This window comes from Dermacentor albipictus, chromosome 10, assembly GCF_038994185.2.
Source record: "Dermacentor albipictus isolate Rhodes 1998 colony chromosome 10, USDA_Dalb.pri_finalv2, whole genome shotgun sequence".
Classification (NCBI taxonomy): Eukaryota; Metazoa; Arthropoda; class Arachnida; order Ixodida; family Ixodidae; genus Dermacentor; species Dermacentor albipictus.
Genome location: NC_091830.1, coordinates 90338281 through 90352616, shown reverse-complemented (window position 1 = coordinate 90352616; position 14336 = coordinate 90338281). Strand labels below are relative to the sequence as shown.

Here is a 14336-nt window from a genome sequence, read left to right as displayed (position 1 = left end):
GTTCCACAACTGATATCAGCATATTCACGAGAATTATACCCTGGCTTTGAAGTAACGCTACGTAATAAAAAGCGCGCATAATTTAGAGTGGTCCCGGGTAGAGTGCCACGTTGTCATTTACGTTAGTCTTTAGCTGGGGAAAAGAAAGCATTCGCATCTGACAACATTTCGACATCAAATGCGCCATTCATTGTTACGTTGAAGCTGCTTTTACGCTTTTCTCTGCCGTGTTCGCGAAAGTGCGAAACCACTGCAGGAGGAAATTATGATGATTCAGTACGTGTTCCAAAACATAGAAAGCGGTGTGAAATGCTGCCTGCGCACTTGGAGCAGTGGCATATGCGCAGACACTCCGCACAATTGTTGTCGGCAAGCACACTCCATTAGCGCAAGCAATGGGAATTATCAACGATTATTCGTTATAGAATGGGCGAGAACCTTCGAGTGAGTTCCGATACACGAAGGTGGGTTTTGAGGCCGAATGATAACGTTTTAACAATGGTCAGCCGTGTTCAGGTGAAAAAAGACAGGCGTGTCAACCAATATCTAAAGGAAAGAAGACGAAGTCGACGTACCGGCATATGTACTGACATTGGGGCAATAAATATGACGCAATGTTGCATAATTGCAATATTTTATGCATCCTACACTTTTTAAATTTTCGGACATTGTCATTGTGACAATTCCTAAATGCTGTGGCACTGCGAATATGACTGCGAATGTTATTCACATGACATTGTTCTCAAGCAACTTGTTTCGATGACAGCTAGTTTCATTTTTATTTATTAATAATTTTATACATTGCCCGCTTTCATTCACTCATGCATAAACGGAGTTGAGTAAGCGGATGTGTTTTGTATATTTGGGCACTCCTGACATAGCCCAAACTGGGCTGTAGTACGCCAGGAAGCACTTGGTTCGAGCAAGCATATTCACAATTTCCTAAGCATGCGAGATTGGCGTAAACAAAGTTGCTGAAGAAGTAAATATCTAAATTATGCCCTACTGGTCAGTGTGTGACGTTAATTTGCTGCTGCTTGTGCCCTAAGCCTCAAGGCAAACGAACGACGATAACTTGTGTGTGCAGCCCACAAATGGTGTTTGCATAGGTCAGTCTAAAGAAATATGCAGGTGTTCTCTCTCCCCCTCTTTTGTGTCCGTAGGTAAATTTGGGAGATTTTTTATGAATTTCAAATTTCACGAGGTGGTATTTATGCTCGTTAGATGTGTAAAAAAAGGCACTGCTACTCTGTTGCACGCATGTTTAACATTGCCCAGCAGCGGACCCTACAATTAGAAATGCCTGCATGTTGAGTAAAATGAAATGTCTAAAAATGTTTCCGATACTTCAGCTGGCTTACTCAGGCACATACATCTTGAGTACGAAAACTGGCGCAAGTGCCTGGCTCAAGCGAGGCGCCGTGTTGCTGCCCCATCTGCGGCCTCTCTGAGCGCATTTTAATATCAACATACACTTGCGAACACTACATTAGCAGCTGCACACATATCTACACCCAATTTACATGCTTCTGGAGAATAGTTTTGAAAACACATTTCCTTCGTCTTGAAATGCACTTTTCTAGCATTACTGCTACATGACACACGCAGTGTAAAAATGTCAGACTTTTAAACAGAAATGTTCTTCAAATAGGAGCTCTGGTGTGGCTTCCTGCATGACCTTTGGTAGGTTGCTTCCCATGTGCATGCAAGGGTAAGGGCCAATTAATAATTATCTGATTTGTCCTGTGCATAAGACGTAACACATCCGCATGATTGTTTCACTCATGCCTCTCAGAAACCCCAAAATGCAATGTTTTTGAAGAGCTCTGCACGTTCTTTTTGGTATTTCTTAGAAAGGTACTAGCATGACAGATGAAGAGATGGTATCAAGACATCGTGAATCTTTACTCACACGGCGCAGAAATGATACTCAAAATTTGGGGCCATTCCTATCTTTCAAAAATTGAGAGCGTACCGATAAACATTCATGAGTAATGAGATCTAATGCTTACCCACTAGCTTCACCATGAAGAATACCGAAATCAATAGAAGCACATTGCCTATCTGAAAGAGAATATTCATTTTGTCAATAGATTTGTAAGCATCTTACTGTTGGCTAGGAACCTGTCAATAGTACTCTTCAAACCAGCCTAAAATATATACTCTAGAGATGGCATCAAGATGCGTACGCATACGAATCGAATACCTTTAAATAGTCGGTAGAATAATGCACTTATGTTATATTACACTGTCCGACAAAAAAATTCGGATGGGAAATTTATCAAAAGTGACGTCTGGGAATGCGAAATCATTATGGTCGCTTTGGTAAAATGTTTTCCGTTCATGTTGCCGACGTGCACAAAACTTCTTTCTGCTGATTCGTTGTGTGCGCGTGCGTATACGTTGGCCACAGACTGGAAACATTCTGACCATTTTCGCGTCGAGAGTCCATCGTACTGTACAAAACACCGACGAATTGCTAAGCGCAAGTGACGCGAGTGTTGTCACGTGACCAATGACGCATGCAATAGGCACATCTTTTATTCAGCGAGAACCGCGGAGCCGCCTAGGCGTCGGCGAAGCGTGCTCCCATGGAGGGTTGAATCCCCCCCCCCCGACGCCAGACATAACCTTACCAAATATTCTTTTGAGTCATTGATTTACCTTCTCTGTAGGAATCCCCCAGAGAAATTTACCATCAATGCGCCGTCGGTCATTTTTGGTACCATCGCTTCAAGGTGACGCGGACGCGGGATTTTCGCGTATTTGTGCATTCATTTTCTTCGCATAACATGTTTGCTTGAAACATTAATTAATTAAAAAAAGTATAAAAGAGTATTCTGTGTACTGAATTAAGTTCCTACTTATCAGTTGATGTGGATATGTCATTTCACCCTCCGTAGCATAAAAATCGGCCACTAAGGGGAAATAGAATGCAGAGCAAATAACACATGCACGAGTTATTTCAGTACTATTCTACATTGGACAGAATGGTCAACATAAATACCCGCGATAGAATGCGATATTGAGACGACGCACCGTAACCATACGATATTGAAGCAGTGGCACACACGCATCTGTGTCAGAATCAGTGAGCACGATCAACACAGTCTTATAGAGGTGCAAATGCTTGATCTTAGCGAGATATCCGTCTAGTCTAAGGGTATAAATGGTAAAGATGAAAGGCTAGCTGTTTTACAATGTCATATTTCACGTGCTTACAGGTCAGTGGTGATTATGCGAACGCGTGTAAAAATATTTGATTGTCACAATATTAGCCATATTATTCGAGCACCAAATTGAGTAAAAGGAGATTCGCTTGGTTATGAGAAATTTTGGATGTTCGAGCATCCCCAGTGACGCCTTGACGAGGAAGGTGCACGCTTGCATCGCTCTCGTTCCCCCTAGGCTGCGCACAGCAATTTTTAAACCACGTTAACACAGTTCAAATTCACTGACTAGCATAAAAACGAGGTATGTTTTTGGAAGGCTTGCACCCTTCTATGAGGTTGCAATTACTTTATCATCACAGGCAGCTTCATCGATAGCATATCGTGGGGCCCGTCGAATAGCGCGCAGATTGCGTAGGCCTAAAGCCATTGCTGATCCACCGCATTTATATAGTGGAAATGAAGAATTTTTGCGTAAAAAATGCAGACGTGAGTATGGTATCGCAGAAGCAGCGTATGAAAGACAACAAAACTGGTGTGCGCTAGGTTGTGCCTTGGCATACGGTGCACCAATGCCCAGAAGTTTTGCAACGCATGGAGGGGTTGGTTCAATACTATACCACTAGACCAAATAGGTACGTGCGTTCATTTTTATTCCAAGCAACGAGCAACGTTCGCGTGCTGTTTAAGTCAAAAGGTACCATTAGGCAGTGGTACAACTATTCTTAATTTATCGCTGTGAGACTAAAAGATCCATGAGGTTATACAGGCGAGAAATGGATTTCAATTTATATCGTAAGCTGAAATTTACATTTCATATCGCTGCCTATGAAGCCCATCTGACCCACAGCGGCCTCCATTTCTTGCAAGGCCACCGCTGTGTCGCCTGATACAGAACAGTTCGAGACCCCACAAGGCGTTTTGCCGCGAATGCTCAGGAACCCAACAGCTAAGCGGGACGTCACCACGTGTTTGCAATGCGTTCACTCCCACGATAAATATTGCGGCGGCCTCACGGAAAAAAGAACAGAAATAAAGTAACTGTTTTGTCCGAAAGGCGAAGCATCGCTTGTGAAAGGAAATTGGTGTACAGCTATACGAGCTAAGGATAGCAGTTTCATCGACCCTATAAATTTGTGTTTGTCCGCAGCTGTCGTATGGTGGTAGAGCGCCTGCCTCGGCTGCGGGAGCTTGAAGGTTCGATTATCACCACTTCCGACCACCCACTGGTTCAAAAGGGCGGACGCGTTTCCCGGCCTTACGTTCGACTTTCTTGAGGAGTGATACGCTTGGGAAAGTAGCCTGCGCTCTAAATTGCCATCGAAACCCCCGTGAGCACAAAAAAAGAAGGTTCGGGCCACTTCCAAGGGGACCATTTCCAATGTGGTGCCCCTAATATACCTTATGAGGAGGGGGCACTTTCGGCTTGGGGACAAACATCACTGGCAGCGGAGTAGATCTCCGCTTTCACGTCTACCGGTCATGCCATAAAGTGGGCCATGTGTGCTTTTTGATGAACCTTGGGGCAGACGTCTGTCCCATGCCTGACCGACCCCGTTGCGCGGCGTTTGGCATCTCCTACCATGCGAAGTTGCATTGGTGCACACCTAAATGTATTCACTATAACGGCGCTCATCACGCCACCGACCGTCTCTGTCCATCTCGTCAACTTCCGCCGCCCAACAAGTCGCACTTGATCCGTAAGTACAACAAACGCAAGTAACAGCGTCTCCCGCCCAGCACAGCGCAAGGTCAGCCTGTAATGACGAATGAGCTGAGCGCTCACCAAAATTCTACACAATCGGCAAAGACACAAAGGAGCTTAGCGGAGAAACCTTAGACTATAAGACACAGCCGCACTTGGGAACACCCGGCGATCACCACCAAGCTGACGGGAGTGGCTCGGCTGGCCGCTATAGAGATCCGTCTTCCAGTCGCTGCCGTTTGAGGGCCAGGGGCCAGAAGAAAGACGGATATGAAAAGAAAGAGCGAGTGGTGAGCTGGGCAGAAGAGTTGCCACCTCTATACCCTTCCCCACGCACTCTCCCTATCGCCAAATGACACTCTAAATCCCAACCCACTCCGGAAACCACGATTATCGACATAGAGACACATCATAACGACTCCTTGCAAACATCTCATTAATACTATTGCGCACAAGAAGCACTGAACAAAAGTTGCGCCTCTATAAATATGGGATTGGTTGCTATGTTGCTGGCGGAAGTCATTAGGGCTGAAGTCACAGTTCCACGGCTGCTGTCAATACAACAGTTCATGGGGTCCACTGTCCAGAATACAGTGGCTGATATTTAAAAAAAAAACAGGGGCCGCACTCCACCAAATTTCAATCTCTCCACATTTATCCGAACGCTCCCTGTCCTCTTCACGTGATGCATGGCGATCACATTGCCTTCGCCCTGCTCGGTTACCATCACCTGAGCGAAAACCCACCCCCGCGGCCCCGGAAAGCTCACTTCCCGTTACCTGCAAGGCCGATGCGCCACCACTCGTAAAGCCCACGGGTGTACATCAAACGCAACCAATAACTGATCATGGCCGAAATCGTAAGCTGACTCCCACTACTCCCCACTCTTAAGCGTATGGCAATAGGATTGCAGGGGTCACCGTCAGAAACACGGATCCCTTCGCAATTCATTGACACACAGCCCCATCCGCCTGACGCAATAGCGTTGCAGGGGCCCTATAACGTAAAACTATTCCAAAATGTTTCTATTCCAATCTCCTGACGTAACTTTGCGTAACCACCGACGCAAGCACCGGGCGGTCACCCGCAGGTTTGTCTGAACAGACCAATCAAACGCTCTGCTGGTTCATAGGAGGTCACATTTGTTTGCTTGAAAAACGAATAACATTGCCTACACTGAGCGGCTTGTCGTATCTAATTGGCTGACAAGAGGCGAGGAGAACGCTCAAGTGGTGAGGGATTCACTGGGGCAGAGCCAGTGCACTGAAAATCAATAACCGGATGAAGAGGGTGGTGCCGGCTTCTGCGATTGGTCGGCTTTCCCTTACTTAGCTTGTGGTGGCTGGTCGAAAATCGCGGTGGCATGCAACGGAAGCTTCAGAATGACGCTGATACGGATGCTCAGCAAAGAAGAGTTGGCAGAATGATGTGGTACACGTGCCGAAAGGGCTCGAAAACGTTACACGGCCACACAAGAAGTTTTATTATAGGCAAATACACCCATACGTTGCGGCAGGCGCGAGTAGCCAGCGTCTCAGCGATCGGCGGCAGCCATCTTGTATTCTTTTCGGAATGTGGCAGCCTGCGGCTATTCAGAAGAAAATTCAGTTTTGTTCGGCTATTATTGCATCTTTATCGCGTGAACGTCACTTTGACGCGGTGAGAGTGTGCGGTTTTGTGACGTCGGGTTACAGGCACGTGAAGTTGGTGGAGCCCGAAAACTTTTTAGCAATAGCCGAGGGCTAATGGTGAAAAAGGGTCGAATCAGAAATAACTGTTTTTCTTTTCTCTGTCAAATCATACATAATCACTGTGCACACATCTCAGATGGGGAGGTATCGCAGTTTTCGTGACGTCGCGTGACAGAAAGGGGAAGTGGGCGTAGTCGAAAAAACTTTTTGAACAATCATGGAGGGCTGATAGCAGAATTTGAATAGAAAACTTTGGAATAGTTTTACGTTATAACACCCCAGGACATGCATTGCGCTCCTACACATCCCGCCTGCAGCATCTACACAGACATAGTAAATAGTAGCACATCACACCTCACAGTTACTATAATGTCCAAACATATGACCGTTATCGAACACACCTTCCAAAGCTCACGCATTCGGCATGTACTTCTTAAATTGGCCCCGTGTTCGCGTTCCTAAAGCAAGTTATTTGTTCTTAATACCTACAGCGCACCGAATGCGAGGCAGCATGAGTTAGGGCATAATTCTTCGCTTCTAGGCAAACAGGCTAAACAGATGGTCCTTATAGGCGGCTTCAATATCCCGCACCCGGCCTGCGGTTACCAAGAGGAAACACCCAAAGGCCGCCGGACTCCTCATATTGTTGAGCTCCATCCCTTGACTCTGGTGACGAAACAAGATTAGCTAACACAATCAGACAACAGTGTAAGCAGGGGCGCATGTCCTGAGCTCACGGTGGTCACAAGGGCAGGTTAATACTTCCCAGAAATCTCGTGGAGAACTTGGGCAGCGACCTTATATTCTAGATCCTGCCCTAGAGGCAGAACCGACATGTACTCGTGAACTTGCTTTTAAGATAACAAATTATGATGCATTTAGTCATATCCGGTCCACACTAGCTCCACAGGACTACCCCTCCCTTATGAAGTGGATACACCTACCTCAAACTGATCTAAAAAGTGTGACTCAACTCCTCACTGCGCAGACAGAGACGCCCGATGTGGATCGCCATTTGCTCCATCTATAGGAGGGCCGCAGAAGCCTGACCCGATGGTGACGATGGCAGAAACATAATCGGAAACTTCAGCTCCGCATCGCCCGCTTAGCTAGCTACGGAGGCAGTTGACTACAAGAACACTCTCACAAACAGTAACATGTATAGCCTTTGCGATCGCCTCAGGGGCAGGGTAAGCACATCGCGCACCTGTTGGCTACTCGGCGAAATATTAGATGCTACACAAAAGATAATATATCCGCACCATATTCAACAAATCAAGGCTTGATCATACTACTATAATTCACACTCTGCAGAAAGGGCACATGGCTACAGGTACCCGCCCCACCTACCTAGCCTGACCCCACGCAGATGCCACACCCATAGACCCCGATATTAGAGGAGCCGAGGTGAGGGTGACGTTACAGGGCATTTGGCTGAAAATCAAATCCGGGTCTGATGGGAGTCTGTACACGCTCCTACACAACCCAGATAATCGGGACATTCAAGACTTAACTGCCCTCTGCTGACAACTAACAATTGGAGAAACTGGAGGCTTCCGCAGGAACGGCCCAACACGGACATCATATTTATTCCAAATCAAGGCAAGTCACTGTCACTTTCGAATCTCTGACGGATATCTTTAACTTCGTGAGTAGGTAAGCTCTTTGACCGCACTGTACTCTCCCGGCTACAACCCTTCGCCGAAAAGAGCCAATGCTTTCCGTGTAGAGCCTTCGGCTACCGCCCTAGCCGCTCTATGGGCACGTTGCAACTGCAAGGCGGCGCCCTGTCTTTCCGACCCCTAGTGCCATCTGACGAATAGTTGCGCGAATGTGGTAGGATTACTCACGGCATCAGCAGCTCACGCTGCATGTTTGGCGCCCTGTCAAACGGTAGCGATGGCGCGAAACAGCGTGCCGATAATAATTTTAACCAGGTTTCGGGAATTACAAGATCTTGACAGCTTTTTTCGTGAAAAGAATTTAGAGAAAGGAAGTCGTCTATCTAAGTGGGGCACGTCTACGACGTGAGGGAAGTGTTCAACTTGCACTGATCGGAAGTGACTGCTAGGTGTATACAGCAAACGAAAAAGGACGCACCAGCGAGATGCGTGAAGCTCAGCGTAAGTTACTTCGTTATCTACGGTGTGGACGCATGAAATTATAAGTGACCTTGATTCTTGAAGATCGGCGACAGCAGACGAATCCTAGCGGCGAACTGAGATTGCTGTGCTGGCATCGCAGGGAAGTGCAAGGAGGCCGCGATAGCTTCCCTGTACATACAGGACGGCAAATGCGAATCCAAACATCTCACAAAAGAGCGTGGGGCGTACGAACGACTCGTAAGACCTACCCGAGGTATTCTAACGTTGCTCTCCCCAAACACAAAAAAGTTGGGGAACTTACCAGTTGTGTTAGACTAAGCTGGGAAAATGTTTTCGCCCAAGTTACTGGGAGTGCGACACTGTTATGATGCGATTTTTCAGTGCGTGCAAATGAGGTTTCAATAAACGACGTCGTCAAAAAATTTGGTGATCTCAACTGCCCCTTAGTTGATATGCTGGGCGCAGAATGGTGCATGCCAGCTCAGCCAGCTGCAATCCCTCATCAAGTCTCTCAGCAAGCCCTAGCGCTGTTTGAATGGGAATGGATTGGGAAAGAGTTCTACAGTTTTACTGCGGTACAATGGGGAAACAAACTACTTTGTTTGCTGCATATGCTGGTACGCACTACAGGTGTCCCGTTGCTGCCATCATTGCTGTAAAAGCAAAGAATTCAGTGTTAACGCACTTGGCATAACGCCGGAACATAAAACAGCTTATGCCGTCGGACGAGCGCTATCCAGAGTTGACGCCATTCTGCTTCATACGGTCGGCTTGGAAACCTGTAAAACTTTGTTCCTCGTGAGTTGGTGTACGTGCTATTGCAGCCCACTACGCAACAGCTCGGGTTGTACTTCGGCATTGCTCAGAAAAGGCAACAGCTACGCGCGAAACAGTGCACAGACAGGCTTCCCGAACGCAAGCGGGCTGGTCGTATCCTGCCGGTACCGCGCTCGCCGCCGCGAGGGGCGCCCTACTAGGCGCGGGAACTACGTTCGCAACCTGCCTATACAGGACGTTTTCCTGCAGGTTAAGGAGAACGTGGTAGATGGGCCCACTGTGCTAGAGCTATTCTGTCCCTTGACCTCAAGGCGGCTTTCGACAACGTCTTCCACGACGTAATTTTTGACAACATGGCCTTTTGCAACTGGGGCGCACGTCCGTACAACTACGGAGAGCCCCGGTCGGACGTCAGCACACCCGCTGGTAGAGGAACGGCACAGGGCTAGACCCTATCGCCCACCCTCTTAAACGTGGCTTTGGACAAGCTGCCGTATTACTTGACCAGATAGCTACCATCTAGCACGCGGTCTACGCAGATAAAATTACGATTTGCGCCACCCAGGGATCATGCAGTGTGATCCATGATGCTGTGAGCGTCGTGTAAAACTATGCAGCCTGAGGTAGCCTTTTAAAGCTGCCAATCCTCTATGTTTGCACCATTATAGCAAATGAATGTCTTAAATTCGCAAACTACACATTTTTGTGCAGCTGCAAAGCATTACACTTTTCACGTGACGGGCTTGGGTACTCGCTAAAGAATGCTCATGAAATAAAAAATGCACGGCAAAGCTCCTCTGAAAGTTTTCTAAGAGTGTGGAAGCATTCTTTAACTTGCTCATGTCCATGCAGCCTGGGGAAATTATCAGTGCGATAAAATTTGATACGACCAGCCTAAATGACCGCCCTGCTGCAACACAAACTGCGGCAGACAGTGGCGCAACAGGAATTTAGGAGGCTGGTGAACCGGTGCAGGTGGTGGCGTCATGTGCACCGATGACGCTCCGATCATTATAAGCTGGTATCGCTCTTTAGCGCCTTATCCATCCGCGTAGACCATTAAACACCGCGCGGACTATATCTTGACCGCAATGAGCGATGCAGACAGATAGTGCCGACTGCTGATAGCGTCGAATGCTGTGTTCTCGCTGCTTTTCGTTGAAGACAGGCGCGCGTGCCTATGTCGTGAAAGCGATCTGCGAAGGAGGTTGGGTGCGGCGTGTGCTGAGAGCTTTGCGAGTTTGATTTCATTTCCATTTTATTACTCAAAGACCCCGTAACGGGGTATTACATAAGGGGCATAAGTGCTGTGTTCTCGAAGCTTCGTTCGCCTGGAGGCGACAGGCAATTCGAATATAAAGCCGCTCGCTTCTGTGGACCCTACCTATATTGCATGCGCGATTCCAAATAATGCATGCACTCTTCCGTTCACTTTGTTGAGTGTTTGAAGCATGCTCCACCCCGCCGCGGGCTTGCAAGGTATTGCACAACCTCCGGGCCGAAGCACATTTTTGTTGTACTCGTTTAGTAAGCATAAAAATGCTTTCGCATTTAAAGTACACGTCTTCCATGAGCAATAAAGTAAACACTGCGTTGCACACATTTTTTTGCGACCGTTCCATAAACCGTTCCATAAACAACCGTTCCCTAAAGCGCACTAATAAGGACTAACATGCTGCAAATATTAGTGATAAAAGACACTAGTGTGAAATATTATTAGTTCCTTTCCTGGCGTATACCAGATATTTTCTTGTAAAGTATAACTTCTACTCTTCGCAAGTTCACTTGAAGTACTCCTTTTAATGCTTTTTCAATTTCCGGTAATAATACGAAAACATTATACGAATCATCAGGCAGGAAGTTTGGTTTAGTTGGCATGAGCACCGGTGGCCCTTAGATGCAGCGAACGATCGACCTTTGGTGTGACTCGCCCACGACATTCGGTCTTAATTTATGCTAAGTTAATAAAAGCCCATGTAATTAACACAGTGAATAAGTCACTTGAAGCCGCAATCATTGTTGGTAATTGAACCCACGACCTTGCATTGTGGTGTTGCGCAGTGCTTTCGCATTTATGTACATAGGGATAACTAAGTGCCCCTTGAGTTTTTACCTATGGTTACTCCCTTAGAGTTATCTTTGAAGATGAACGCGTCTGCAAATCCATAGATTGAACTGAGAGACAAATGATTGCCGTTCAATCCTAATCTAATGCTGCATAGAAGTGCGTAGGACTTGTGCAAAGGCGGCTTATGCATACTCGGCCTGCGGAAAAAAATTGATACCCGAATTCCCAAACCGTGTCGTTCCTAAGTGCTCTTGGCCACTGGCCAGCTGCCTTCACTAATGATACGTCAAGCATAAGGACTGACTCAAGTGTTTTCTTTTGAACAATAATTCCGTAAGATCTTTCGGGGAATACTGGTGGCGCTCTCCTTTGCCACCTTTGAGTCGCTGCTTATATAGTCCTGCTACTTCGAAAACGCATCTAACGCCGCACGCCCGCCAAGGAAGTTGTGAGGATTCTGGGCCGGGTATTTATGCGAAATCCTATGGATCACACAGTGTCCCCTCTTGAAGTAAAGACAGAAAAGAATAATCGTCAGAATTATTAGTTTCCACTTAACGTCTGCAGATATAGATGTAAGTACTATAGTCTATCGAGTACTACTGTCCATGGGAAAGCTATAGTATACAGAAATCAAGCACGATTCAATGCGCTCTCGACAAGACACCAGACGTTTTTAGCCAGTCTGGCCTCTCATTTTGTGATAAGTTAGCTTACTTCAACATCGGAAATAAGACCACAATCAAGAACCGCCCCAGATTGTACATTGCGCTTCACGTAGGTTTACAAATCTATCCGCATGTCAACAGCCCCAAATCCTCGGTTAGTGTAATGCCAAGATAGCAGAGTTAGCCCATGGGTGAAACAATTGTGCCACGCCTGGACACAAGTCCTACGCCCAGTGAAAAAAATATTCTAAAAATCATGGGGGCTGGACGAGCGGATAGTATGGAAAGTCGCAGATGCTGTACGTATGTCCAATGTAGTGTACGGTATGAAATACCTGAAAAAGATAACTCATATGAAAAAGATAACTAATCCAACACAGGCATCCAATACAGGCCTTTCCATGTTTACCATGCTTGAAGACCTCTACGAGAAACAACAAACGAACAAGCGCCTACACAGAGTAAAGTTGCAGTCTGCGCCCCAAATTATTTGCCTCAAAGGCTCGGAACCTGATTCATGATACTAGGCCAGCTAGCATGTGATATTCAAAGACAACTGCCAGGCCTTTCAGAAACACAACCGCAGGAGATGCTGAACTTGAAACACAATAGGCCAATACCATGAAATATGGGGACAAACAATTAGATCAGGAGACTATATGCAATTGCCAAACACAGAGAAGAGGATGCTAATCATGAAGGCACAAACAAACATCAGACACATATAGTACACTGATGTTGTCATAACAGTTATTAAAGGGAAAATCAGACATCCACCCGTTCGTAGCCATTGCTACAAACCTATTTTCCTTCATTAATTCCTTCTCTCCACCTTGCAGGTTTCCGCAGAACTACACGTCATGCAATACCAGTGTAACAGTAGTGCGACACTACACAAAATTAAATGCCATACAGCCAGAAAATCTGAACTGAGAGCAATAAAAGTAGCACTTGCAGAACAAATTTGCAGACTACAACATCCTGCCTGACTGCATGGATCCACTAGAAGCAATCAGGGCGTATACATCACAGAAGATTGTCAGGAAAATCGGGAGATCGACAGGAGACATGCAAGCACAAGGGCAAGAAATTAAATGAAGGAATATTATTCATGCAAATATTCCAGAACACATTGGGCTCATGAGCCCAACATAAGAAATGAAAATTGGACAAGTTGACATGGGTTCACTATTAACTGCAGCGAAAAAAATTGACAACAGAGAAGATCAAAGCACTCTGTGCTTTCTGTTTGATCATGTCTATTTGCTTTCTGTTGTGATGTAAATAATGAATTCATGAGGCTGCACAGGAGAAGAACGATGCCCTGCCCAAAGCCCTGATTTCACATCAAAATCTGTGCACGCACATACACACATACGCAGAGACACATAAATGTTGCAACGGTGCATAACATGAAGCAGTATCAACAGGATGACACTAGAGAGAGATGGGGCCTAACTTCCAACTAAGATTTATCGTGAGAATGAGGCAATTTGTACACTGTACCAGAAAAACAAACAGACAGCAAGAAGGCCAGCTAAAGTTGGTGCTTGACACAACCAAACATAAATAAATATGTAACAGAAAAAAAAACAGGTGAAAATTCCAAGTGACGGAAAAACAAATTCCTACAATCGCCAATCATGCATGCCAACACCATTCAAGAAACACTATTCTTTTTCCAATAGACATACTGACCGCATGCGCAGTTGGTAATGACAATGCTTGTTTCCCTGGACTTGCATATTTATTTGTATTTTCTCTCTTTCCTGTTTTTGATGTTTTGGTTTCATCAAGCGCTGCTTTTTATCACGCATTCTTGCTGTACTTCTCTCAAGTAACCTATATAAATCACGGCGTTCTCACAATAAACCTTTTCGTCAGATGTTAGCGTGCCCTGTTCCCACTGCTTCACAATATACACTCTTGCAACATTGCCCTATTGAAAGATTTCATAAGTTATACAGAAGCATCGTAAGAGCCGATAATGAGACTTGTCGCAGTCTAAAAAAGTAAATAGCCTGGCTATTCACAAGAATGGCAGAAGAGAACAAATAGGACGAACAAAAAAACCGAGATCATTTAACAACAGAATATTTATTGTGCATAGCGAGTAAATGTGGGCTGAGAAACAATAAACCGAAGAAACACA

The 14336-nt window shown here is 45.9% G+C and overlaps 1 protein-coding gene across 1 annotated transcript in view; it reads right to left on the bottom strand.

The window, feature by feature from the left end:
* The window catches only part of LOC135910230 (uncharacterized), a 164709-nt gene that overhangs the window by 138496 nt on the left and 11877 nt on the right, over nucleotides 1–14336 (bottom strand). Inside the window, exon 3 of the mRNA XM_070526645.1 lies at nucleotides 2013–2064. Within this exon, the coding sequence (XP_070382746.1) occupies nucleotides 2013–2064 (52 nt within the window). The remainder of the gene's footprint in view (nucleotides 1–2012; nucleotides 2065–14336) is intronic.